Below are 24,902 nucleotides of genomic sequence, written 5' to 3' on the forward strand. Positions count from 1 at the left end.
CAGTGGTATTGCCCTGCGGAAGGCAATACGGCGTGCACAACTCACCGTGCCATGAAAAGGAGCAGACGTTGATCATCGAATGCAGAATAACTCATCCGCATTTCGTTCTGGAGGCTACCTCTCTACTTTGGTTCCGGTTCCCACGCTCAGTATTTACATACCAGTACTGCTCCAATACAAAGTCTCGTATTCCCTCATAACTTTTGGACGCGCGCGATGCGAACACACCCCACCATTATTATTATCGTAATTCTACCTGTACAGCAACATGCCTACATGTTCAACATCATCATGAAAAGATGTCCCAACCTACCCCGTTCTCTGTCGTTTGGCACGCTGCTGAGCCTCGCTGGAACCGGGGGCCCCAGTGCGCTTGTTATCTGCACGATGGGTCTCGCCATCAGTCCTCCGGGGAGCAAACGGTCTTGACTTCTTTTCCTTTTGGCTGATCTTTCTCTGCTTCTTCTCGATGGCCTTCTTGACGGCGAGACCACCTCCACTGGAAGCAAGTGCCTCATAGCGAGCCTTGGTCAGCAACTCCTTCTTTCGCGCTGTTGGACTATGTTAGCAATGTCTTTGGTTGCGGCCAGAGGAGGGACAGCCTACAAGGTTTCATGAACCAGGCACCCTTCCCTTGCTTCTGCTTCTGTTTCTCTTCTTGCTTCACCCTCTGAAGGGCGGCGTGCTCTACTTCCTCTCTCCTGTCTTTGTTGACTGCGCTCTCCGCCCTCTTTACTGCCCGCTCAAGTCTGTCCACTTCGCGAGACCGCTCCTCCCTGAAGTCCCTGGGGGATGACGCGAGCAACTTCCGTGCACGCTTGAGGTCATCGCGTAAAGTCTTCAACTCTGTCTGATGCAACTCGGACAGAAAGCCGTACTGTTGCCGGAATTTGCTCGGATCGAATTCACCTGCCAGAGGCAAGAAACGAGGGTCCCTTGCTTCCTATTGCCCCGATATGAATGCAGTTCTAGATTAGGTGACGAACTCGAGCTCCATACCACTTTCTTTACTTCCACTACAGTCCTTCGTCGGGTAACGGGTCGTTTGGAAGACACCTCAGTTGGCCTATCACCAGTTGAGTCAGTATAATGAACTAGAGCGGTGCACACATACGCATGTTTGCTGGAGCGCTTGGGCCGCTCTTTTGGCTTCCTGATTGCCTCAGGTACTTCCTCGTCTCTGTTCTCCTTGCGATTAAGACGAACCGGAGGAGGCGAGCCATCTGTATCATCCGAGTCATAGTCGGAATCTGAAGCAGGTTGGGCTTGTGCCAGTTTCTGTTGCGCTTTGCGCAAAGTTCCGAACGGTAGGGATGACAAATCTAGAACACTTCGTCTGTCAGCGTGTGCAGTGAATCCTGCTATGGACAAGCCAACCATTTTGTATTGATTTCTAGGCCACATTTGAGTAAATCACCGATTGGGTAAAGATTGGCAAATACCATAGCATGCACATCATCCGGCGCCTCTTCGACCATCCCTTCGTCTTCGCTTGTCTCTCCAGCTAAAGCGTCTACTTCCTCCTCATCGACCCATTGTGCAACACGGGGAGCATCCAGATCACCCTCTTCATAGTCGTCAGTGATGCCTTCCGAGGCTACTGAATCGCTGTCCTCGTCCTCAGACCCGCTCGGTTCAGCCTCGGACTCTTGAGAACGCACGGATGAGTCGTATTCCGGACGCGAAGACTCGCGAACAACGGACTTCTGATGCGCTGGCTTGCTCAGGGCTACTGTGGCAACGCGCCTACTCGCAGGTCGTGGGCGTCGGGGCATGTTTGTTGCAGCCGGAATAGCAGAAAGCAGCAGATCAGAGGATGTCTTTCCTAGCCTGAGTGATAAAAGCGTATGATCGCAGACGCACGTGCGTCGCTAGCAGGCGTGGGATTTCGTCTGTATTTGGGTGAACCAACCCCTGTCAGGCTTGCCCGCTTCACCATCACGATCCCCATAATGCCCTCTGGCTGCTGCTCTCATGGCTGTCAAGGACCTCATAGGGCTTTACGAGTCGAGCTCGACGACTGAGACACACGCTACGGCGCGGGCCAGGGAGCGCGACACCTCGCGGTTCAATACGCGAGCGTCGAAGCAACCACTTGCGCCGGGTCCGCCTACCAGTCCTGCGAGGTTTATTCAACCTCCGTCAACTTCTCTATCCGCTTCCAGGCGGACGAAGCATGATATTGGCGAGGAGAAAATGCGGAACAGAGATGCTGTAGACGAACTATCTAGCAGAGATGTAACTGACGAACTGGATAACTCCTTCAATGACGCTCGCCGCGGTGACGCTACGCTGCTTTCCTCGCGTGTGCGTAACTGGTTGGCCTCCCGTACGCGTTATGATGGCTATGCGGGTGATGAGCCCGAGTCTCGCGCGCTCCTACCTCGCATGTGGTCAACTCTCGTGGACCCTGGGTTGCCGAAGGTACCAGAGTCTCATCCGCTTGCTGACTTCGATTCGAAGAGCGGCGAGTCAATGTCTACTCTTGTCGCATCGACGAGCGCAGTAGTATCCAAGACTTCGCCTGCCGCGTCAAGGTCTCCTCATCGAAGGGTGCCCCGATCAGGATCACACAAACCGGTAACTGCTTCTGCGGTATTCTCTCGCGCTGCACCACCTCTATATCTGCCCGAGCTCGACGAGTACCTATCCAGTCTGCCAAAAGCCTCTTTTACTTCTATCCCCGCAGCCCTAGGGAAGGGGAAAGGAAAAAAGATACCCATGTTTCCGCCGATGGATTTATTGGCGGCGTCAGGGAAGACGTTGGAGGACCTGGAGGATAATTCTCGAGTGCTACCCGGCTGGAGAGACCGCTCGACTATCTTGTCTACTGTCGTTAATCTCGTGTTAGGTTTCACGGTCAGTTGTCCCTCTCCCCACACCGTCACATCGCTGACCAGGCATTACAGGGTTCTAGTGCACTGGCTACATTCTACAGTTTGCAAGGGCTCATGAACACCGTACAGGTATTTGCGCTGCTCTTGAGTACTCTAGGTACAAATCCTATGCTCCGCGTTATGAAGTTTACGGTGCTGACACCAGCGGATTGCAGTCCCGCGACGCGGTGAAGAGCTCGCTAACTCTTGGCGTCAATTATTTCTTGGCACAATGTAAGATACCAGGTCTTTGGAGATGCATACCGGTGATAAACAGTTTGCAGACCAAATGTCCTCGCTCTAAACTTTACGTCTACGTTGCTCGAAGGACTTATATTCCTTATTATATTCATGACCATCGCTGGGATTCTCATATTCCTCTTTTGGCGATTCACTAGAGACTGTGATATTCGTCTCCAAGAAGGCCTTCAACGACCTCCAAATACGTCGTCAGGATGGGGCCTTGTAATCATTACGTTCATCTTGACCGTGATATACTTGCCGCTAAGCACCATGGCAATTCATGTTTTGGTCTGGTCTGATGACCTTTGGGTTGTGCCTAACCCGTACACCAATGCGACCACCAATCCTCCAACCATCGCCCCCTTAGGGCCCTCAGACGAATACCGTGATCCTTTGGATTTCTGCTGGACTACAACAATGCGTCGCAATGAGGTCAACTGGGCTCCAATCGTGTTAATCCTCGCACTAATGACACTAGCCGTGGTAAGTACCGTTGTCACGCTATTCATCAGTATCCATATAGAACAAGGACATTGAATGCACATTCATAGTTCACTATATGGTTCCCTATTCTGCTACGGCAAGTTATCAAGAGGACGGTTCCTTTGGTCGATCCATATACGGAACTGGGCAGACGCCGAAGTCAAAGTGATATGGATAGAGAATACCAAAGACTGCTTTCTCGAGATCGTGGCCCTCTCGCCTTCCTCTACAACGGTAAGAACTTTCGAACATACTTTTTCATAGTTGATGTCCTAATAATTGGCCAGGTTTCCGTCGTAATTATGAGACATACGAAGCCATCTACTTATTTGCGAAGCTCAGCACTCTTCTCATCGTCGCCGTTATAGACCCCAGCAACTGTTTCTTCCGGTCCCTTGATCACGACAGGGTTGCCATCGCAAGACAGATCTTACTCGTCGTTATAGCCATTGCCTTCTTTTTTATACAGTGCTTTTTCGCGCCTTTTTTAGATCCCGTCAATAATGCCAGCGAATGGGTTTCACGTCTCAACTACGTACTGACTGCAACCACCGCGCTCCTCGTGGCTATCAATGTGCCTGGGGCAAGTATCCTTAATGGAGCGGTTCTCTATATGTGAGTTGCATGTCCCTAGTGTCATACGAAAAAGCTGACACAGCAGTGCAGCGTATATATCACAACGTATGGACTGAGTTTTTGTTCGTTGCCTTAGCCGCTGCTGTAGTCAATAGACCGACGCTCACGCGTTGTCGCAGATTTTGCTATCATTAGCATGGGCTTCATGAGACGATTTATGAAACGTAAGAAGGTTTCCTGATCCTGCATTCCTATGCTGGCTGACCCAATGGCCCCGTTTAACAGGACTGACACGACGAATTGATTTCAGTGAGTCACTTGTGATTTTCTCTTCGCAAACGTCATTGACCGCCCTGAACAAGGCATTGATGTATTCTCCCCTCGGTTAGTACATGAGACGATGTCTGCATGCCTTGCACGGCTAATCATGGAAACATTAGTATCGACGTATCGCCAGGTTCAATTCACGCCAAGCGTAGGATCTGGCAGGAAGCCATCTCAACTCTTCTGCTCACTAGCGCTGAATGTGCGATACCCAAAGAACAAAGAATGGTATTCGCTCAAGCGGACGACCTAGAATATGGGCCATATCTATTGGATTTTAAAGGTTCTCCGAGCGAAAGACACGTGGAAAATCTGAAGGTATCCTAGCATTTCTATGATTCGACTTGTTTATAATTGCCTTGAAGATATTAAGAGAAGTCGGATCCCTCGCATACAACAAAGGGTTGGCGTTGACCTGTGGGCCCGACCATGAATGGTTTCAATACCTTCAGAAGGAGATCCAGCAGCATTATGTAGGCCCTGATTGTTACTGGCAAGCTCCCGGGGAAAGTCCCTTCTCGGACGTCTCGAAGTTCTTTGGCAACGCATGGTGGATACCCTTTCCGCCGACGGTGGTCTGTGTTTCTCGCCATCACGTCAAGCCGGATCTGACGTGAGATGCAGGTTTTGCGCTACGACGATGGCCCTTTGGCGGTTTTGCGCAGCGTTGGTGAACTTGAAGAATATGTCCGACAGAACTCCAGCATCCATGTGCAGCGGAAACGGGAGATTAGGATGGCTCTCAGGGCATTAGATGGGCAACGTGTTATCTGGCCTTACGAACATGTCCAGGCGAGTTTGCATTGCACCGTCTGGTGTCCTTGTCTGACTCGGAAGTGTAGCTCGTGGGCGCCCATACCCCGTGGTGTTTTAGAGGCAGGCGTTACCAGGCGCGCAAATCGGTCAAATACCAGACCTGCCTCTTGCGTCTAAAACATCGCGGTCGCCTACTGTGGCAAGGGTTTCAGTTCGGAAGTGGCTTCGACGTGGAATTGACCTATGGCAAGAGGCTGAAAGTCGATGGTAGCATCATCGGCTTAAATGATGATTACGACCTTACCCAACCCTTGGCTCGTTTCCTCGCCCTCAACCGAGAGCTTATCCCTTACCGACTTTCATCTCTCGAGGCTGCCCTGCATCATTACAGGGAACATTTTAAGCAGGAATGTCAGTACAAATCACACGTTCTCAGTTACAGGTTCTTGTCCTACGTATATGATCAACCCCGAGATCCTGTTGTTCTCGCGGAAAGCTCCTTCGAGTATGAGCGGGACTTGCGTGTACGGGAACTTATGGCTGGTAGCGAGATCGTCTTCCAAACCAATTGGGAGCGGATGGAAGTGGTCTCTACGTCGGAGTTGGCCACTTGGTGGTACATCTTTTGGGTCAGTGGTTCATGCGGGCAGATCCAGCTTGAGCTAAATCCGATTGCAGGACGATATCTGGCGCAGGAACCATGACACTATTACCCTTCTTGAATTGCATGCCTCCGACTTCAATCCCCATTACCCCACATCTCTCGCATACACCCCTTTACCCAGGCCTGCTTTGGAGACTTTCCTCAGGCAGAGAGGTCTTCTACACAATCCACCAAAGTGGAATGATTTCTTTGATTCAGGATTCCTCAACAAGATTTATCTTCGTATGAATGAGATAGTCTTCAAAGGATCGAGCAAGGTGCGCATGCCTCGCCACTTGGAACTTTCGCTGCGAACTCATGCCCAGAGTCGACCGACAGGTCATATGGTTTCATATTGGCAATGATCAATCCGAGTTAGACATGGAGGAACTTGATTTGCAGACCTTGACAGGACCATCTACTTTAGGGACGGGGGGTGGCACAGATCATGACGACTCTTCCATTCGTGCACGGCCAGTGTATAGATGGGAGGGTATTCTGGGTGATCCTCTCCGGAAACGGCGAGCACACAGGTCTTGGACATCCAAGTTGGGCGCCTGGTTCGGGATCACGCCGCTTTGGAGGGCGGGCACTCCTTCCAGGGGGCTGTCTTTAGACGTTCAGTTGGAGAACGGACGATATGTTCTGATGGATGGACAAGATGATGCTAAGATACCTCACGACTCATGATATGATACCCGTACACACGCTCAATGTACATCAATGTACTGTTAAGTTACAGGAATTCCTACTTACATCGCAGGCGCGATTTCCGGGATGAAGAACGAACTGGGGTGTGATCATCAGTGTTGTAAGTGATTGAGGATCTCCTTCCCCACTGCAGCCATGCTACTGTCTTCAGAAAACTTCTTCAACTGTTCAATACCGAGTTTCGTGCCTTTCTCGAGAAGCTCTCCTATGATGCCCGACTTCGGGGACACTGTCGCGGCTGCTTGCACAGGGGCACTGTGCTTGTCGAAGTGGTAAGGCCAGTTCTGTCTCATCTCCTCTTCCAGTGGCATGAGCTCAGCGATGAGCTCTGGATGCTGCTCAATATCTGCCCTCAGGGCAGGAAGAAGGGACTTCTGTTCCAGCACTGAAGGGTGGATGTGCTCATGGGTGACTTCATTAGTTGAAGTGGGATATTGACGTTGAATGGTATCAGCAAGCATGAATATACCAGTGGTGGGACTAAAGGAGACTGCATCAGCGCCTGCGAATTCAACACAAGGTGTATAAGACACACTTGTGAGGCCGCTGTTGGCCCCAAGGGGCAACTGGATCCGGTAGGGATGACAAGTAGTTCGGATCCAGGGACACCATGTCGCCGATATTCGCCTGACACTGAGCTGTCAGCGAGATAACTAGCGTGCGCTGTATCTGAAATCTTACCGCCATCCATGTAAGAGTGAGATCCGACAAATCGTGCTCTTTGAAACCGCCGCCTATCTAGAAAACTTCCGTCAGGTAACATATCGAGAGCATCTGAGTATCCTTACATCTGAATGAGACCCTGGGTTTTGACGTCAAGATACTGCAATTTCTGTCGGAGACTCGTCTGCTTACCCGTAAACCAGCACTGCATTATAGTTGGATCAGTCAAGGTGCATACGACCCTGCCCGTTCTTTCGTACCTGTTTTAGTATCTGTTTCTTCCGGCGTCCGCCTTCAGTCTGCTCGAATTTGGAGCAGTTCTAGAATAAGATCAGGCTAATTTCGGTGGAGAGTGGTGGATCGCCGTACGAAGTCCGCCCGTGTTTCATTCAAAGCTAAGGCTTGATAAGCTCGTTCTATATGCTCCCCTAGCTTCGCGTCACTGAAGCCATACAATTTCTTCACTTCCTTGGAGTGTATGGTCAACTCTTCGGGTAATCCGACGGATCCTACGGTATCGAAAACTCCAACGGATCTGACGCGGCTCAACCAATCGATCAGTGTGGCAGATAGCTCGAATATGCTCACTTGATAGAAAATGTGTCCTGGTCTGAATCTGCTCTCCTTTTACCAGGAGAATCTTTCTGTATCCACGGCGCAAGAATCCTATCGCACTCTGCCTTCTCTACGATGTCTGTTAAGCGTAAGCTACAGGCTGCGGATTGACTATGCACACCCTTGTCATCCTGGCTCTTAGAACGCTTCTGATACGCGATGAAGAGATCCGCAAATACATCCATGTCGGTCCGATCAAGGACGCCGATTTCCCCCTGTAACAAAGACGGTAAGCCACTGACAGACATGATAATGAAGTCATGTCCAACGACTTACAATTAGAGATGCCACCATGCGTGCAGTATAGGCACCCTTGAGTGCTGGTGAGTAATTCGCGTCCCATCATATCCGCATGGGCGTGACTCACTCTAGAAAACCCAAACAGGAATATCTAGGGCACCAAAGTCAAATGGAATACACCTTGAGGGGGGCAATAGCCTACCTCGTCGCCAGGTTGATAATTGCTGACAATAAGACGTCACTTCTGTGCTCATTACAACAGCTTAAATGATACATACTGCGCAATGAAGGCATAAGCCTCCTGCACCTTATCACCTACATACCACGGTCAGTGAGGTGCACGTTATAAAACTCGAAGCGAAGGACCTAATGACGAGCCAGTCGGTCCTACGAATGTACACGTCAGCTGGACCCGTATAGAGTAGATGGCTGCGGTGTGTTAACCCACCTTCCACGAGTTCCGCGTACCAGTTCTTGGCGCTGCCTATTCCGGACTGATAGAACACTATCTGAGGGATTGGAGGCTGGCTGTTGACAAGACGGGTTTCAAATTAGATCTGGTACCTGTCGGTTCCGAAGAGTACATACAAGCGCTCATCTTGGTGGTTGAACATCCTAGCAAGTCGCTACGCACATGCGGCAGGTAAGATCGATCGCTTTTGTTCGAAGTTCGTAGTGTCATCCGGCGTGTAGGACATACCAGGATGTTTGTGTACTTCCATCTCTGTTCCACTATGATCCCATCCTGCCAAGTCCTTTCAAGTTAAGGACCCGCAGCCTCAAGTCAGCCTGTCGTATAATGCCTTAAAGCTTTCGAAAGATGTCCTTACCCATCGCAGCAAACGATAATACGTTTCTTGATTCTGGAAGTCCAACGAGGGTTTTCTGCGGCCTCGGGGTCCGTCAGGGTCCTCCGAGGAGATTGCGATCGGTCTATGCTGGCCTTCTGGTCAGGGTTTGGAATAACGGACATCCTCAAGCTTAGTCGACGTGCAGTATACTAGTAGTACCGCGGGTATTATGGCACCCAGTACAGCGGTTCTGCGGTTATGTTATACGTCAGTGCGGGAGGCAGTGGCCATTGCCCTCATCATGATATCATGTTCTCAGCTCTGCTTCATACTAGCGGAGGTAGGGGAAACCGGTAGGCACGATCTCGTCGGACGTAGATGGAACATGCTACATATTTGAAACCAGCGCCTGTCCAGCTTGTGTCCAGCTTCTGGACTACCCCCCCAACAGGTACATTTCATACAACCTGAACCTCCTCGAGTACATTTATTATAAACAAAGATTACCGATAAGTACAATATCCGAGATGTAAGAAGGTCCGGTTTGTGTTAGGCTCTCTAAAGCCACAGCTATCTATGATAGATGTGAGAATAGCTACTTGCCGAAACGCATCTCGGCAAGAGCATATTCGTCTAAAGCTCTTCTGAAGTCCAGTTCGGTCAAAGCAGAAGGGGTAGTCCGGGTTCTGCTTTTGAAGGGATTCCAATTTCGCCGTTGATGTCTATTATGACTGCCGGACACATCAGAGGCGCCGCCCATTGGTAGAACTTGGAGCAACTTACGAGATTTCAGTCAGGCGTATTTGCCATGGAGGAAATCCGTATAGCTCTAGAGGTGCCGGGTCCTGCGTAGGTTGAGAAACGTAATGGACCATTATGAGATCCGGAGCTGGGAAGCCCTGGGGACCTAGATTGTTTACGTAGTTAACGCAAGTGAACCAGTACGACACAAGTACCTATAGGCACAGACCTTCCAATATAGAGTTTATATCCTCAATCGAAAGCTTAGCTTTATCCTCAGGGATCTCAAAGTCTTGGCTTCCGGCATCCTTTAGGCGTCGCATAATGGCGCGAGCCGTAGCAGCAATGGAGGCTTTCGAAGAGGCCGAAGACAACAAGTCAAGGGTGAACGGACTTGTCGAGGTTGTCTCTTCCGAGTCTGCATCTGTATTAGTAGATAGCACATGCGGAAAGAAGACTGATTCACGCTTGGTTCGCCGGCGTTTTACCGAAGATTTCTTTTCGTGCACCTTCGGAAACCGTAGCGTGATAATTCCAAAATGTTGCTTGGTCAGGTCACTACTCTTCACTGAGAGCGACATCGAGTCGCCCTCGTCCGAGAGAGGAGGCGTTAGGGGGTATTCATATTCTGAATCTGAGCTTTCGTATTCAGACACACAAGCACTCGCGTCGTCTAGATCCAAGGTCTGTTGCAGCTCTCGGAGTTCTTTGGTCAAGATACCTGGGCAGGCCCTCGTATCATGAGAAATACACAACCTGACACATGTACTCACTTTGACGCTCGTAGACAGTCAGGCGTCGGACACCCGCTATTTTTGCCCATGAGGCAGCGTCTCGCACTGACTGCAAACAGCAAGCAACCGTGTCCTCGTCCACCGCGTCATGTTCGACGACAAGAAGCAAGGCCAAATGATTCGGCAGGAGTCGGCGGGGTACAGAGAGGGGTTGGGGGGTAACCTGAGAGAACGAGATGCGAAGGGCGGATATGAATGTCACGAACGCATAAAGCTGGTGAATGAGCCAGAGTGCCAGGGAGGACATTGGCTAAGGATTTTTACAGAATTGGCCGGCCAAAGAAATAAAGGACAGTGGTTCTGAAGCCACCGTGGTCGCTGGCTTTTTATATGCGAGAGCTGTCAGGACATACAGAGAGTCAAAGGAGGCAACTCAGCAGCGGACATTCTGCTTCAAGTTTGGATCGGTCCTCCACGTCCCTCCACGTGGCTCGCTAAGATGCCTGATCGAGGCAGCAACTGCCTCCGAACATGTACACTAACCCAGTATTGCAGAGTCTTGCCTGACTGCAGCTGCAGCCGATTCTCATTCAAGGATATCACTTGTCTAGCTGACTTGAGTACAGACTGGGGGATCGTTGCGCTCAATGCAAACCTTACCTTCGCTGGATACATGCGTTTTACAGAGCAATTACCCATGAGTGACCAGTATAGGGAATTCAGTCATGTCCAATCTCGAAGATACAGACCTCATAGTCTCTACATCGTACATATCATAGCGCATCTTAATCCAAGAGGGTTGAGCACTAAGTGAGGCCGCTGCCTTCTTCCTGGAGCTGCCTCTTAATCTTGAGCAAGATACCCGTCTTCCAGTTGTCCAACCGGGTCACTTGATCGAAATCAACCACCGCAGCAGTGAAAGCCTGCTCATCGCCTGCCTCAAACGCGTCGATGAGCGCGTTGAGGAAGCGAGCCTCGCGAGTGGAGGTGAACGTCGTGTCCAGTTGACTGTATCGTGTCACATTCCTCTTGGCCGCAACGGAGTCCTATTATATTAGATCCCTGTCAGTGAATTTGTTCTCCGTAAATGGTGGAACGTCCTCACCCCCATCGCGAGCGCGCACAAGGTTGCTCTCAGCCAGTACTCCTTGACGGAATACTTCGTTAATTGCGATGTCAGCGAATGATCTGCCACCTGCTCATAGCGGGCTATAGCAGCGGGGTACTCCTCCAAGTCGGCATGCAAGTCTGCTGCGTCCTTGAAGCAAGCGTTCGCAGTGCTGCGTGAGACATCAGAACACGAGCAGATGTTTATGCGAGCATCGCAACTTACGCCTGGGCATCTTCTTGCTGGTACCATTCACCTGCCCGCTCGAAGCTGTCACAAGCTCGCCGAAGATCATTCAGCTCTTGCAAGTATATCTGACCAATCTCCTTCTCCCTATCCGCAGCCTGTCGGAAACGCCCTCCTTGAGTGAGATGTGTGATTGTCTGGGTTAACGCCTGGATGGCCACTATGTTTCTAATTGATACAAGTTATAACTCATGACGGCTGCTTCACTCACGCTCAGGGTTGACTCTCTTATACGCCTTAGCTGCATTCCACCACGCATTCGCGGCTTCGTTACCCTCCTTGCAGTTCTCTCTGCACTCCGCCTCCCGAGCATGCGCGTCGCCAGCTTCCTTGAACAGTTTATCGATCTTGAATGCGTTAGCGGCCTGCTGGTAGAGATCCCCGGCTTCCTCCCATTTCGTAGTGGATGACGAGAACCAACCGGTCGAAGAATTCGCCTTCTTATCTGCCTTCTCTAACAGAGACTGTGCGGGAGACTTGGAGGGCATAGTTGATACAGTCGCGATGAGGTCACTGGTAAAGAGGCCCGCAGGCGGTCCGGATATATTCGGTAGTCTTCCTGTGGCAGTACATACAAGCACTGTGTCCGGCAAACATGTACACTCATACTTAAGAGGGGAGCTACGCCCTATCTACCTATTCGTGATGTTTAAAGAGAACGATAGTCGCAGTCGGTGGTGGCTGGCTGGCGGCGAGTAAGTACTACAACTTCGCAGGCGGGTAATACGGCTGCCAGTCAACTTTCTCCACCTTGAGTTATCCCGAAGCAATCAGCCATAGTCCGATAGAATGAAAAGGGGAATGCTAACCATCTCGGGGACCAGTTGCTTCACCGAACTGGCGCCGACCAGTTTCATAGCGGTGACGATTTCGCGCTCTAAGATGCGAACTGCCTTCACCACCCCGGCTTCCCCATACGCCTGGAGAATGTATGAGATCAATCCACTGCAGCCAGACAGAAGAATAAACGTACGCTTTGAGCATACAAGAATGGTCGACCCATTCCGACCGCTTTCGCACCCAAGCACAGGGCCTTAAGTACGTCTGCACCATAGTGAGTATAAGTCCCGGGTAACATAGACGGCTGACGGACCTGTCCCTCGTCTAGCACCGCCATCGACATACACTAGATGCAATCTTTCAATGCATGCTTTCGTATGATGAAGTACATGGCCGATTACCTTCGCATTTCCCGAATACGTCCGGCCGTTGCTTCCTTAACCGGTAGAGCACGTCTATCGATGGTAGCGAACTAGAATACTATGTAAACATCACTGCTTACTTTCTGACTCCACAGTACTCACGCATCGAGTTGCCGTCCTGGATAGAGGCGGTTAGGGCACGTAAGAGACAAGGAGAGTGGTACATACCGCCATGATTCGAAATGAGAATACCGTCAACACCGGCCTCCGCAGCAAGTACAGCGTCCTGCGTAGCGGAATGAATGAGTATTGCAGAACGTATACCAGAGCACGGAGCTCTACCTCAACGCATTGTATACCTGCGAAAGGTCAGCGAAAGTGACATAGCGGACTATATTCACCTCACCCTTGATGACGATGGGCAACTTGGTAACTTTCCGTAACCAAGGGATGGTCTGGGAAGACGGTCAGTGACCACAGGGCCATAGTCAGCCATCATACATACCTTCTCCCAACTCATATTCTGGTCCACGCTCGCAATTAGGGCCCCAGCAGTTCCCATGATGTTAATGTTGCCGTCCTCCTCCTCCTCCTCTTGTACCTGAGCAGTCGTCCTGGGCTTCTCAACACCGCCCTTCGTCTCCGCCTCCGCTTCCTGAGCCTCCAGAATGTACGGCGCTCGAATATCCCTTTCCCGGTTTCCTGGAGTTATGGCATCCACCGTAAGGAAGATGGCTTTATAGCCGAGCCTTTCTGCCTCTTTCACGCGCTCTTCCGCGAGGGTGTCGTCCTTGTTCTTGTACAGCTGGAAGAAGAGGACTTGGTCTGGATGAATACGGGCCTGAGCAATTTGCTCATAGGAGAGGGATGCATTGGACGAGACCATCTGAATGATGTTCGTCTTTCCTGCGCCCCGAGTAATATTTGCTTCCCCTAGACAGGAGTCAGAGATGAACGGGTGGCAGTAAGGTACGCCTACCAAGAGGGTGACCAAGTTTAGCGAGAGCAGCACCGCTGACAAATACCGGTATTGAAGATTTGAACCCAAGGATTGTGGTAGATGGGTCAACTGTTTGAACAGGTCGCATGACCCGCGCGTGGAAGAATAATCGCTGGAATCCCCTCATGTTCTCGACATAAGCTACACGGCGTATTCAGCCATCTGTCCGGTGGCCGCTGCTACGGTGGACTTACTGATTTCATCGTCGGCAGCGGAGGAGTAGTACATTAGAGCCTTGTAAGATAGTACTTTCCGTGCTACGTCCTGCAGACAATAAGACCGGGTGTTGGAAGGTACCCAGTGCACTCACCTCCATTTCCAAGAGACTCAGAACCCTGCTGAGGGGTGGTTTCTCCCTTTGAGCCTGCTCTATCCTCAACTCATCCTTGGTCTTCGGCTTGTTTTCGCTTGCCTGGGCGACCTGCTGCGCCGAGGCGGTGTCGAGGTCTCCAAGGTGCTTCTCCTTGGGCAGGTTCTTGTCCAGGGCGTCTGGTGGATGTATAGGTTCGTACGCCGAGGTCGCATCACGTCCAGCGTATTTCAAGATGATCTTGGAACCTCCAGGGTGCTCCTACGAAGGAATATGAGCTGGGAGATATGAAGCGGGAACTGGAGTGACTTACGGGTAGAAATTCTGTAACATCATAGACCTTGTTCTTAATGATGACCCAGCATGACCTACGAACCGAATGCATCAGCACGGAAGGGGACTCGAAGGTGAAGTATGGATACATACTTGGGAGTGTTGTGCTCTGCTACCTGAGCTAACGTGAACGGCATGGTGGTCAAGAAACAACCTCAAACCCCAGCTGCGGTCTCGGTCTAAGTATGAGAAAAGCAGGGGTAACGGCAGACATGATGCGAGCGTTATAAGGAGGACGAAGGTATTCCGGCAAGATAACCAGTCACGAGCCCCTGCAACGGTCAGCTTTAGCTCGACGGTCCGACATGTCCGGGTGTCGTCGATGCCGCCGACGTTCCGCGCCCTCCAACAAAAGAGTCCGCCATACTTTGCGATTGCTACGCTGTCGAAACCATCACCGGCAGAGTCTTATTTGTGAGTTCCAATTACCAGGTCGTCGACGTTTGATCCATGTTAACAGCCAACTTTGACTCAGAGAGAAATCGCTATAGCTACATGCCTACCCAATCTTTCTGCGGACACTGCAACTGAGCGTATTCTCTAAATTGCAGAAACATGATCAAATCCCAACAATTTCACTGGAAGCAGCACCTGGAACGCCCCGGGAACTTCACGATGCTGGCTTCAGCCACCGGGCCACAACTTCAAGCGCAAGTTAAACTTGAACTGAAGCGCCGAAGAAGCCGTGGGTGTCACGTGCACGCGAGGATTCGCGCGTTGTTTGGTCGTGTTGACGGTCGCTATACGTTCGTGCCCGACCACCACCACAGGCACCGTGCTCGACTGGCCCCTCTCCCCGCCTCGAGCAAGTCCCGCAGCCATGGCCTCCCGACCGACGAGGGAAGCTCTCGAGTCTATGTCGAGACAGGACCTCCAGAAATTATGCAAGGTGAGTATCTTCGTGCCGCCCATTGTACCTCCGGGATTTGAACGCAGTCTGCGAAAGAATCTCGGCCTCAAAGCTAACCTGAAGTCGGATGCACTTATTGATCTAATACTGAGGGACTCAGAGTATGCACTGCTCATTTCTATCCTTTAATCTGGACCTCATTCTGGACGATAGGCCGCCTGCGGACCCCGGGGGGCCCCGGTCTCGTTCAACTTCCGTAGCAGTGGCTAGGCAGCGCGGTAGCCGATCTCGGGAGCATTCTACTGCGTCTATGATTGTACACTCCGAGGCCGAGGACGATCCCGTCTCTCCTGCAGAGGATACCGCCAGTACACCTGAGCCTCGTACAGGCCCCGTACGTCCCAGTAGGACTCGCAAAGCAAAAGAGACTCAATTACGCCTCGGTGTCGGGAGGCCGATTGCAGCGGGTGGAAGCGGTGCCCGGGCTGTGACCAGAGCCTCTAATGCTTCTAAGTCGAGGCGAGGGAAGACCAGGAGCTACCAGACTACCGAGATGCCCATACCGGAAGGTGAGCTGCTTTTGCCTCCCTGGGATATCATACTCAAGCGTTATAGAACCGGAGCCCCAAGCATCGGAGGCTCCTCCATTACGTGAGTCTGACAGCAACGTGGCCGCCTGCACCCCCACTCACAGGCAGAAACCACAAGCTGTCGAGCCTTCCCCTCCGGATCCCGGACCTTCGACTGCCAATCAGAGAAATGATGCGCAAACAGTCGCTGCGGTTCTGCCACCGGCTGCACCCGTTGCTTCGAGTTCTGCTGTCCCCTACGAAGGCATAGATGCATACGTTGCGAACCTTGTGGGTGCTCTATCTCCAGCCCTATACCTCAGTTCCTCACAGCGTAGCAGATCAAACCACTGGAACAAAGAGTTCAAAGTCAAGCTTCCGAACTGGAGCGTCTGACTGTTCAGGTGGCTGGGACAGAAGAATTGATGCGGAAGGTCGAATCCATGACAGCTGAGCTCGAAGCGTTACGTCTGAAGGTCGACAGCACGGACAAGCGTGTGACGTCGATACAGGAGCATATGAACTCTGCCGATGCAGCCTACAGCCATCTGCCTTCTACGCCGCGGTTTAGCACACCCAATCTGACCCCAGGTATTCCAAGGTACGTCACGGCCCGGTCATTTGAGATGCGATATTTGTTGACGCTCAAGTGTCGTCCTTCTAGACATAGAGTTATATCACCTGCTGCTAGCGAGGAAGATGATTCGGAGAATGCACCTACCGCACTGGGGAAGCGCCACCGGGGTGCTACGTGCTCTGACACCCATGGTATGCTTCAAGACAATCGGGGTAGTCCTCCAGATGAAGATCTAGCTGGCTCTTCCCTCCCGGAGAACAAGCGAGTGAGAGTGAGTGGACCAGAGCCCTCGGCAGATCCAAGCTCTGTCCCAGCAGACGAGGGGCATCAAACAGCGGCCACATCTTCGCATCCAGCAGGAAAATCCGAGACACAGATTGGGGCTCTATCCCAGCCGTTTCAAATGCAGGATGCGGAGGGGTCGCAGCCAGGTCCTTCCCAACGACTGACAACCACGTCGGCAGGCGCGTCTGAAAATCAACCCCAACAACCGGAGGGCTACGACTTCAGCTTCAATTCTGCCGCCTTCGATCCCATCACTTCCACGCCATATGTAGCGCGTTTCCCCCATCCAGAACTTCCACAGTCTCCGACACCGGTGCTTCCGCCGAGTGGTAGCAGCTATGGACCTGTCGATCGTAGTGCCAGGCGAGAACGTAACGCACTCTATCATCCTCTTGGAACGCCTGGCCGGCCCCGCACACGACCAATAGGTGACTCTTCACTCGGCTCTGGAGCTTTCATCAATCCAGCTGCCCTAATGAGGCCTCCATCGACGGGCGGGAGGAAGATATCTAGTAACGACATCGGCGCTAGTCTGGGCATGACTGGCCCCCCTGTGCCGGATACACCTGCGCCGCCGGTCAGACGGACGATGTACGGGACAGAGCTCGACGGTGATACTCGGTTTGGTGATTTCGGGGTCGAAGGGGTCGCCACTGGTTTCTGGAATCCGGCCAAATACAATCCTACCTTGGACGACTATGATTAGCGGTTTCCCTTACGTGCTCGTGAGCCAATGCTGCATTTCCACGATCGTTGCACTTCTTTAACGAGCTAATGAGCATTGGATTATCTTTCCCCGTTCAATGCTCTGATGAATGTGTTCATGTTTGTACTACACTCCTTTGTAGCCTATTTTCACTTCTGTTAAATAGCAATAGCAATCGCGAGCGTCCATGCTATGCGGTTCGAAGTATCCTACGAATACTCTGGTATACAATACTTAGTGCCCGAGGTATAAAAAGCCCAATGAAAGTAAGTAATAAGTTAGAGAGTTATTGTTGCATGACGCCAGTTACAACCCCGAATTGAATGAGATGATTTCTTCATACAGAAGAGTCTTTAGCTCTTCCTTGGATAGTGCGTCCTTGTAAGCTGCGATACCATCAGTGATGTGTACGGATAGCAGCGAGGGGGGGGGGGCGTACTGTCAAAGGCAAAGTAGTCGGGATCCAGAATAGCGCATGTGGGCTCATCCTCCGGATCATGGTAGGCCGCGAGATATGGATGCTCTAATGCCTGCTCCACGGTGATGCGCTTCTTGGGATCAAATGTCTACGAAAGTCCGGTTGTTGGTAAGCGGGATTCCCTGTTCCGCGGGAGTTCATCAGACTTACGAGAGTCCGCTGGAGGAAGTCGATAGCATCCTCGGATGCCTTTGGGAACAAAGCTGTGAATGGCCGGCGTTTCCGGATGGGCAGCGCGCGGATGTATTCCCGAGAACGTCGAGAGGTGATTGAGTAGTACTCATCCAGAGTCGGCGTGCCTGCAGAGGACTGTTCAATGAAAGAGGCAGATGAAGGGTGAAACAGGCTTACCGATGACATCCAAGATGAGATCTAGCTGATGGCTGTAATCCCGTCCGGGGAACAGGGGTTTCCCGGTGAGCAGCTCGGCCAAAATACACCCGACAGACCACATATCAATAGCCTGGCCAGCATCAGCCAATGAACGGCATCTCATCAACGCAACCTGATCACCTTTGTGTACCTCTTGAAGCTGAGCATGATCTCCGGGGCGCGGTACCACCGCGTTGCGACGTACTCCGTGAGCAAACCGGCATCTTTGCCATCAGGGCTCGCGCTGTTGACGCTGCGCGCCAATCCGAAGTCGCAGACCTTCAGATCGCAGTTGGAGTTAAGGAGGAGGTTCGCGGGCTTCAGGTCTCGGTGGACAATGTCCGCCGAGTGGATGGACTTGAGTGCTCGTAATGTTTGATAGATGAAATACTGGGAAGTCAGGCAGGTCAGCAAATACCGTTGTGGTCTTACCAACGCTGGGACTGACCTGGCAATGATCATCTGTGAGCTGCTGCGTGCGGATTACGCGGTGCAAATCGGTCTGCATTAACTCTTGAACAACTGCGACTACGGGTTAGAAGCCTGCATCACGATACAAGGGTGAGAACACTTGCAGTATATCTCCGTGAAATCTTCATATGATGGTGGCTTGACGATATCCAAGATTGATACAATCTGCGGATGGGAGGTTAATGAAACGATCTCCTGTCCGACGTCCCAGGTTCCCCACATTTTCGTTCACGCAGACCTCCGAGAAGAACTTGAGTAATTTGAGCTCCCTGAGCGTGCGTAGGCAGAACAAAGTGTGTTCGAAGGGCCGGACTTTCTTGATAGCCACTTGAGCCCCTGTCGGGACATGTAGGGCAGACACTACCGTGCCATATGCACCTTCTCCTAAAGAATTGAGAATCCTATAGTCATCGCCTAGGCGCACAGACTGTCAGACCACGGCACCACAGTTGTATTGGCTGCTACTCACCAACTTCGAACTTGGGGATTGGCTTCTGAGTCTTGCGGGACATGACGGACAGTTCAAAGCGTAGTGTAGGAACGAACGTAAAGACCAGTCAATGGTGGTTGAAAGGGAGTCGCTTGAAAGAAAGATGACACAAAGAACGAAGGATAGCAGATGGAAGCGAGAGATAAACCTACGTGCCGCGACTGGGGCGGCTATAGGAGGGTGCGTTATTGTTTCACAACCGCGAGTATTTATACGCAAATCGGAGAGACATATGGGATTGCTATTGGAACGATCAGACCTACGCACATGATGGATGTAGTCTGACAGTGATGGATGATGGATCTGAGTGAGCAGGTAGTTGTCCTGGACCACCAGCCACCGCCACACTGCCCCGAGTAGGCAACAGCAGGATTCTTCGTTGAGCTGATGCGCAGTCCTGTATCGGGACCCGATTGTCGGAAGTGGGATATATATATGACCAGATGGCGGTATAAAAAGACATACTCACCTTCGTACAGGGCTTTTTAGTGAACGCTGGCTCTGCGACGTCGACTTGGACTGCCAACTTGAATCGCGACTGCGTACTTGTGCCTGAAACTGGATGGCGATTTCGCATCTGTCTCGGAGAGGTATCCCGACTGAGGGCGCGAGCCCCTTGATTGATACGATGGTGAACCATCCCAACTTGCAATATCCCCGGGCACATGAACCACTCCGTAGTAATTCTCAAAAACCCGGTGAAGGTCCATGTGCATCACCCGTACTGAGGGACGGCGTCCCGGGTATGTACCTGAAGTAGAACTCGAATCTCAAGACATACGACCGGAGGCCAAGTTCACCAAAGGATCGCTTGGACGATTATCGTCTTTGTATTGCGCTGCTATGGAAGAAACTCGAATGGTAGCCCAATTGCAAGGTTTGCGTTGCCAGGACAGCAGTCAGCTGGCCAATAGCCCCACGCGGGATATGAAAACACTGTACAAAAAGGCCGCGCCCGCGCCATTTGTGCCCTCACTCTCCTTGCTTTCTCTCCTCCCGTTTGCCCTTGACTGGGTCTCTGTCTTTCTTTCGTTCCCTTGCTTTCATTTTGCTGTGCATCTCTCGCTGAATCTACCTGCACTATCTCTCTTTACGCTAACCCAATAACGATCGCAAGCGATTATGTTCTCTTCTGCTCTTCTCTCGCTGGGCCTGGTCGTCCTGCCGTTCGTGGCCGCTCAGACGGTTCATGATGTAACTGTCGGCGGCGCCGATGGTAGCTTAAAGTTCAATCCAGAGGCAATCGTGCGTTGGAGTGTTTTATTGCATTTCCCTCCGTGCCAACGAGCTTGCGTGATGCAACAAACAGTTCGCAAACCCAGGTGACCAAGTGGTGTTCCACTTCCAGCAGAAGAACCACACCGTCACCCAGTCCTCATTTGCCAATCCCTGTGGACCCAAGGAGGGCGGTTTCGATTCGGGATTGTGAGTTCGAAACCCCTGACGTTGCTAGCACAATGTCTGAATCATTTCGCAGCATGCCCGTAGCTGCAGACGTAACCGATAATTTCCCCACGTACACTATCACAGTCAACGACGTAAGTCTAGCCTTTAGTTCTCGCATAGCAAAACTCGAGCTTCTTTGTCCAGACAAACCCTATCTGGGTTTACTGTGCCCAAGCCGCCAATACTGCTAACTCCCACTGCGGCAAGGGAATGGTTTTCGCGGTAAACTGTGGTGCCGATGACGCCCCCAACTCGTTCACCAGCTTCAAGAACGCTGCTCTGGCCATCGGCTCCAGTCTCGCAGCGGCGGCCACTTCCACCTCTGCGGCAGCCAGTGAAACCGCGTCCAACACCTGGACCGCTGCGTACGGGGGCGTCACTGTCCCTCCTGCTCCTAGCGGCAGCGTCGTGACCCAACCGATAACTCTCGAGTCGTCGACCTGGACTACGGTTTACACGAGCTACCCCAACTCGCCCGCTCCTACTCCTGCTTCTGCGGAGGGCCAGGTGCACAAGGTTATCGTGGGGGGTCCCGGCAAGCTCACGTTCGATCCCCCTCGCGTGAGCGCGCAGCCCCGCGACACCATTGTCTTCGAGTTGTACGTGTGGATTCATATTGTTTCAGCCGAGGGGATGCTAAGGTATTTGTTCCCTCTTACAGCCACCAGAAGAACCATACCGTTACCCAGTCGTCCTTCGCTGACCCTTGCCGTCGCCTCTCGGGCAACTCCACCGGCTTTGACTCGGGCTTCTTCCCCGTCAGCGACGACGCCACGGCCTTCCCCACCTGGAACCTTACTGTCAATGACACGGCCCCCATTTGGGCGTACTGTGCTCAGGCAAACCACTGCGGCGCCGGCATGGTGTTCGCAGTCAACTCCGACGAGTCGTCGGGGCGCAACTTCACCGCGTTCCAGTCGCTGGCGAAGCAGCTCAATGGAACGGCGTCCGCTGCTGCCAGTACCGCTTCTCCTTCCGCAACTGGGACGTCGGGCGCTGGTGCTCTCCAGGTCGGCGTCTTAAGCGCTGCTCTTGGTGCGATGGGCGTGATGGCCGTGCTCTTCTAAGCACCATCACTGGTGACGGCGCTTCCGAATGGACTCTGCTGGACTTGCTTCATTTCTGGACACTTTTTGCTGTTATGTCTTGACGACGATATCCGGACGCAAGTCGATTCTCTTTTTTGGGTTTGTGGGTAGATACCAGTAGCACTAGCTGATCAGAATGCACAGACGTTCTGCTACTATGAGCGTGTGGCACTCTGTGTTGTCACGAGGCAGTCACAGTCAAGTTCGGTCCAAGAAAACAAGCAAAATACAGAGAATAAACAAGCTACACGACACATCCCGATCACGCTACTCCTACTCTGCCGCCGCCATAGACTCTCTTGCCTTCTTCTCTTTCTTGAGCCGTTTTCTCTCCCTCTTTGCCTCGTCATCCTCCTCAGCTTCCGCGTCCGCCTCCTTTGCAGCCTTCTTCGCAGCCTTCTCTTCCTTCTTCTTTCTCTTCCGCTCTGCCTCCTCATCCTCGTCGGCGTCATTTTCGACGGCCATCGAAACGTCACCGTCGCCTGCAACTGATTCCCGCTTTCGCTTTTTCTCCTTCTTGTCCTTCTTGGATTTGTCTTTTGACGGGCTGACGTCCTCAACCGGTTGGGCGGTGGCAACAGAAGGAACAAAGGCGGGCACTGGCACGACGGCGGCAGCAGGTGCTGTCGACGAAGACCCAGCGACGGGTTGCTAGACAGGATAGAAAACGACGTTGAGCAAACAGGGTTAATGTAGATCAATGCACGTACCTCGCGCGTGTAGTCGACGTAGTCACGACTCCACTCCGCGGGTGTAGTTTCGATCTTCTCTCCGTGCTTGCCCAGCTTGCCCTCCTTGACCATCTTCTTCTTCGTCGACGCGACGGGCCCGAGACCCCACCGCCGGGGGTAGGTATCGCGCTCCATGATGCACCGCTTGACCTTGGCCACGACGCCGTGATCGCATGTCGCCAGCTCGACGGTGGACATCTGAGCGATGGCTAGTGCGATGGCTTCGCCTGCAGGTGTCATCGGTCGTCTTAGGATGAAGGATCCGGGTCAGAAAATAACTACTGACCTTTTGTCGTCATGAGTACGACCTCCTCGTTGACTCCAATGTCTGCCTCGTATCGGAGCAGACCCGGAATCATGAGTTTGGCACCATAGCAGACGGCGTTGACGGCGCTGTCTTTGACCACGATCCGCTTGTAGCCCACCAATAGGCACTCGAGTGGTCGGATCACACGTCGTAAATACGACTCTGTACGGTTTCATGGATGAAGCTCGTCTGCATGAGAGAGATTTGATGCCACGCACCATCTCTTGTGTTGTCGTAAAGCCATTGGGCGTCCAGCACGTCGTGCATAGTCACAATGTCATCGTTCTCACTCATCGCCCCACTTCGGACACGACGCAGTTCTTGCATATGCCCGCCCACACCCAGCAGCAAACCCAGATGCACACATAACGTCCGGATGTATGTCCCGGCTTCGCACGAGACCCAGAAGACGCCGAGATTGCGCTTTTCGTCGAATTCGAGGAGTTTGGATTCGTGAATGGTGCGGATACGCAGCTGCCGCTTCACGGCGGAGATGAGGGGAGGGCGTTGGAAGAGGGCGCCGGTGAGGGTCTGGAGGGCGCGGGGGAGTGCTGTGGGATCAGGGAGGGCACTGTGGAGACGCAGTACGCAAACATACTCCTTCCCTGTGTGCGAAGCGCGGTGAGATACGAAGCCGGGAGGTCACGGGTGGGACGAACCTGCGCTCTGCTGCGACTTGACCAGCCTGGTAGCCCGATCAATGCAGACGATGAGACAACCGGTAACCTTGGGATCCAAGGTACCACTGTGGCCCGTCTTCTCGACTCGGAGAATACGTCGCAGCCACGCGACGACTTCATGAGAGGATGGGTTGGAAGGCTTGTCAAGGTTGATGACCCCGGACCTGAATGAGCGGTCAGATAAATAGCAAACCAGTGACAGAATGTACACACTTGATGTATTGCGTGATGTCGCGTTTCAGCGGGCTGCAGCCGGAAGGGATGGGGGTGAAATGGCTTGACCGAACGAGGAGCTTGTCATAGTTTTTGAGCAGCAGGGGCCATTGGGAAGTGTCGAGCTTCGGCTCCGCCTTTTCAGGCTGGATGCTGTAGTTGCCGTCGAGCTGCGCAGAGGCGACCTGCTGCCGCGTCAAACCGTTGGAAGTAGCCATCACCGCAGAAACGCAGACCGCTGCACGCTCGTACTTTGGACTTGGTCGCGAGGAAGACTTGACCCGCGCAAATTCTTCAGCCACCGCGGGCGCAATAAGCTCGCGTGGCCGCCATGTGCACGTGATCGAGATCTCGTCCATCAACTGTACAGTTCTTTAAGACCGCTGCAATTCGTCCGAGGCCGCGTCCCCTCAAGCCTCAAGCCTCAAGCCCCCCGCCTCCGTCTCCCTCGTCGTCGCCGCCCTCCTCCAAGATGGTCAGTTTGCTTGGTACCGCTTTGCTGAGTTCCCTTCTCAGTAGGCTTACGCCGGGCGTCTCGCTCTTTCCCTCTGTTTCTTAGCCCAAGGCCGCCTCCAAGACCCCTGCTGCCAAGCACAAGTTCGTCATCGACTACTCTCGTCCCGCAAACGACGGTGTCTTCGATGGCGCTGCCTTCGAGAAGTTCTTGCACGACCGTATCAAGGTCGATGGCAAGGCGGGCAACCTCGGCGACAATGTCAAGATTCAGCGTGACGGTCAGTTGGAGAGTTTGGTTAGTTGCCTTCACATATCTGACTCGATGCGGCGAAGGCGACAAGAGCATCACCGTGACGTCCAATATCCCCTTCTCCAAGCGGTACCTCAAGTACCTCACGAAAAAGTTCCTCAAGAAGAACACCCTTCGTGACTGGATTCGGTAAGCTGCTTCTCGCCCTCATCTTGGATTGATCCTGATGAGATCCTTGTAGCGTTGTCGCCTCATCAAAAGACCACTACCAGCTCAAGTTCTACAACATTGCGTACGTTCCTCGTGAGTCTATTGAGGCCTTTGCACTGACTTCGTCCGGTATAGTGGCGCTGGCGACGAGGAGGAAGAGGAGTAAATATCATCACCCTTGTTTCTCC

General features: G+C 52.5%; 11 protein-coding genes across 11 annotated transcripts; 4 read left to right on the forward strand and 7 right to left on the reverse strand.

The window, feature by feature from the left end:
* Positions 1-211: 211 nt before the first annotated feature.
* On the reverse strand, positions 212-1,775 carry GLOTRDRAFT_135322 (DUF947-domain-containing protein; the record flags this gene model as incomplete). The annotated part of the gene is made up of 6 exons (XM_007862841.1): positions 212-551; positions 607-943; positions 1,000-1,066; positions 1,115-1,322; positions 1,378-1,393; positions 1,443-1,775. 6 exons carry the CDS (start codon positions 1,773-1,775, stop codon positions 310-312), a joined length of 1,203 nt encoding a protein of 400 aa, XP_007861032.1. The 3' UTR covers positions 212-309.
* Positions 1,776-2,721: 946 nt separating this feature from the next.
* On the forward strand, positions 2,722-6,555 carry GLOTRDRAFT_53071 (uncharacterized protein; the record flags this gene model as incomplete). The annotated part of the gene is made up of 16 exons (XM_007862192.1): positions 2,722-2,859; positions 2,910-2,994; positions 3,053-3,110; positions 3,161-3,602; positions 3,671-3,836; positions 3,890-4,217; positions 4,269-4,300; positions 4,358-4,402; positions 4,464-4,487; positions 4,541-4,562; positions 4,619-4,820; positions 4,868-5,077; positions 5,127-5,267; positions 5,345-5,887; positions 5,937-6,179; positions 6,241-6,555. Coding segments are annotated over 16 exons (2,994 nt in total), but the record flags the coding sequence as incomplete, so codon positions are not given.
* On the reverse strand, positions 6,239-9,103 carry GLOTRDRAFT_118837 (uncharacterized protein; the record flags this gene model as incomplete). The annotated part of the gene is made up of 17 exons (XM_007862842.1): positions 6,239-7,092; positions 7,148-7,239; positions 7,294-7,350; positions 7,401-7,414; positions 7,468-7,480; positions 7,536-7,595; positions 7,645-7,810; positions 7,864-7,960; positions 8,012-8,105; positions 8,167-8,202; positions 8,258-8,281; positions 8,333-8,354; positions 8,409-8,445; positions 8,579-8,658; positions 8,719-8,756; positions 8,831-8,885; positions 8,961-9,103. 17 exons carry the CDS (start codon positions 9,101-9,103, stop codon positions 6,705-6,707), a joined length of 1,416 nt encoding a protein of 471 aa, XP_007861033.1. The 3' UTR covers positions 6,239-6,704.
* Positions 9,104-9,329: 226 nt separating this feature from the next.
* GLOTRDRAFT_135325 (uncharacterized protein) lies at positions 9,330-10,854 on the reverse strand. The gene is made up of 5 exons (XM_007862843.1): positions 10,436-10,854; positions 10,129-10,383; positions 9,892-10,080; positions 9,705-9,828; positions 9,330-9,652 (listed from the first exon to the last, which is right to left on the reverse strand). Exons 1-5 carry the CDS (start codon positions 10,701-10,703, stop codon positions 9,517-9,519), a joined length of 972 nt encoding a protein of 323 aa, XP_007861034.1. The 5' UTR covers positions 10,704-10,854; the 3' UTR covers positions 9,330-9,516.
* Positions 10,855-11,100: 246 nt separating this feature from the next.
* On the reverse strand, positions 11,101-12,268 carry GLOTRDRAFT_135326 (vesicular-fusion protein SEC17). Its single transcript, XM_007862844.1, has 4 exons — positions 11,962-12,268; positions 11,730-11,910; positions 11,502-11,676; positions 11,101-11,442 (listed from the first exon to the last, which is right to left on the reverse strand). The coding sequence occupies exons 1-4, from the start codon at positions 12,236-12,238 to the stop codon at positions 11,203-11,205; spliced, it is 873 nt and encodes a 290-aa protein (XP_007861035.1). The 5' UTR covers positions 12,239-12,268; the 3' UTR covers positions 11,101-11,202.
* A 184-nt stretch (positions 12,269-12,452) lies between these two features.
* Positions 12,453-14,626, reverse strand: GLOTRDRAFT_31249 (uncharacterized protein; the record flags this gene model as incomplete). The annotated part of the gene is made up of 11 exons (XM_007862048.1): positions 12,453-12,500; positions 12,560-12,670; positions 12,724-12,794; positions 12,844-12,876; positions 12,932-13,002; positions 13,117-13,178; positions 13,398-13,825; positions 13,872-14,033; positions 14,087-14,156; positions 14,203-14,463; positions 14,516-14,626. The coding sequence occupies 11 exons, from the start codon at positions 14,624-14,626 to the stop codon at positions 12,453-12,455; spliced, it is 1,428 nt and encodes a 475-aa protein (XP_007860239.1).
* Positions 14,627-15,320: 694 nt separating this feature from the next.
* On the forward strand, positions 15,321-17,522 carry GLOTRDRAFT_135328 (uncharacterized protein; the record flags this gene model as incomplete). Its single annotated transcript, XM_007862845.1, has 7 exons — positions 15,321-15,424; positions 15,482-15,546; positions 15,599-15,954; positions 16,001-16,036; positions 16,094-16,245; positions 16,296-16,555; positions 16,625-17,522. Exons 1-7 carry the CDS (start codon positions 15,356-15,358, stop codon positions 17,520-17,522), a joined length of 1,836 nt encoding a protein of 611 aa, XP_007861036.1. The 5' UTR covers positions 15,321-15,355.
* Positions 17,523-17,828: 306 nt separating this feature from the next.
* GLOTRDRAFT_124438 (uncharacterized protein) lies at positions 17,829-19,355 on the reverse strand (the record flags this gene model as incomplete). Its single annotated transcript, XM_007863414.1, has 9 exons — positions 17,829-17,908; positions 17,962-18,088; positions 18,151-18,299; positions 18,352-18,463; positions 18,514-18,762; positions 18,821-18,894; positions 18,942-19,008; positions 19,064-19,257; positions 19,313-19,355. The coding sequence occupies 9 exons, from the start codon at positions 19,353-19,355 to the stop codon at positions 17,829-17,831; spliced, it is 1,095 nt and encodes a 364-aa protein (XP_007861605.1).
* Positions 19,356-20,455: 1,100 nt separating this feature from the next.
* On the forward strand, positions 20,456-21,988 carry GLOTRDRAFT_102423 (uncharacterized protein; the record flags this gene model as incomplete). Its single annotated transcript, XM_007862846.1, has 6 exons — positions 20,456-20,578; positions 20,643-20,758; positions 20,811-20,871; positions 20,924-21,378; positions 21,441-21,807; positions 21,950-21,988. 6 exons carry the CDS (start codon positions 20,456-20,458, stop codon positions 21,986-21,988), a joined length of 1,161 nt encoding a protein of 386 aa, XP_007861037.1.
* Positions 21,989-22,140: 152 nt separating this feature from the next.
* Positions 22,141-24,157, reverse strand: GLOTRDRAFT_124440 (uncharacterized protein; the record flags this gene model as incomplete). The annotated part of the gene is made up of 6 exons (XM_007863413.1): positions 22,141-22,518; positions 22,578-22,825; positions 22,885-23,067; positions 23,124-23,510; positions 23,565-23,749; positions 23,799-24,157. 6 exons carry the CDS (start codon positions 24,155-24,157, stop codon positions 22,141-22,143), a joined length of 1,740 nt encoding a protein of 579 aa, XP_007861604.1.
* A 113-nt stretch (positions 24,158-24,270) lies between these two features.
* On the forward strand, positions 24,271-24,880 carry GLOTRDRAFT_124441 (ribosomal protein L22e; the record flags this gene model as incomplete). The annotated part of the gene is made up of 5 exons (XM_007862847.1): positions 24,271-24,330; positions 24,358-24,532; positions 24,588-24,693; positions 24,746-24,796; positions 24,850-24,880. 5 exons carry the CDS (start codon positions 24,271-24,273, stop codon positions 24,878-24,880), a joined length of 423 nt encoding a protein of 140 aa, XP_007861038.1.
* Positions 24,881-24,902: the final 22 nt, after the last annotated feature.

Source organism: Gloeophyllum trabeum, assembly GCF_000344685.1.
Source record: "Gloeophyllum trabeum ATCC 11539 unplaced genomic scaffold GLOTRscaffold_00001, whole genome shotgun sequence".
NCBI classification, from domain to species: domain Eukaryota; kingdom Fungi; phylum Basidiomycota; class Agaricomycetes; order Gloeophyllales; family Gloeophyllaceae; genus Gloeophyllum; species Gloeophyllum trabeum.

Bases quoted from the DNA above. Each gene is read 5' to 3' on its own strand.
- GLOTRDRAFT_135325 (XM_007862843.1), bottom strand. From the start codon at position 10,703: ATGTCCTCCCTGGCACTCTGGCTCATTCACCAGCTTTATGCGTTCGTG. The intron at 10,384-10,435 runs GTGAGTACATGT...GGGCCTGCCCAG, and splicing joins GACTGTCTACGAGCGTCAAA to GTATCTTGACCAAAGAACTC. The intron at 10,081-10,128 runs GTGAATCAGTCT...ATACAGATGCAG, and splicing joins AAAACGCCGGCGAACCAAGC to ACTCGGAAGAGACAACCTCG.
- GLOTRDRAFT_135326 (XM_007862844.1), bottom strand. From the start codon at position 12,238: ATGCCCTCCAAGTCTCCCGCACAGTCTCTGTTAGAGAAGGCAGATAAG. The intron at 11,677-11,729 runs GTAAGTTGCGAT...TGTCTCACGCAG, and splicing joins CAGCAAGAAGATGCCCAGGC to CACTGCGAACGCTTGCTTCA. The intron at 11,443-11,501 runs GTGAGGACGTTC...CTAATATAATAG, and splicing joins TGTGCGCGCTCGCGATGGGG to GACTCCGTTGCGGCCAAGAG.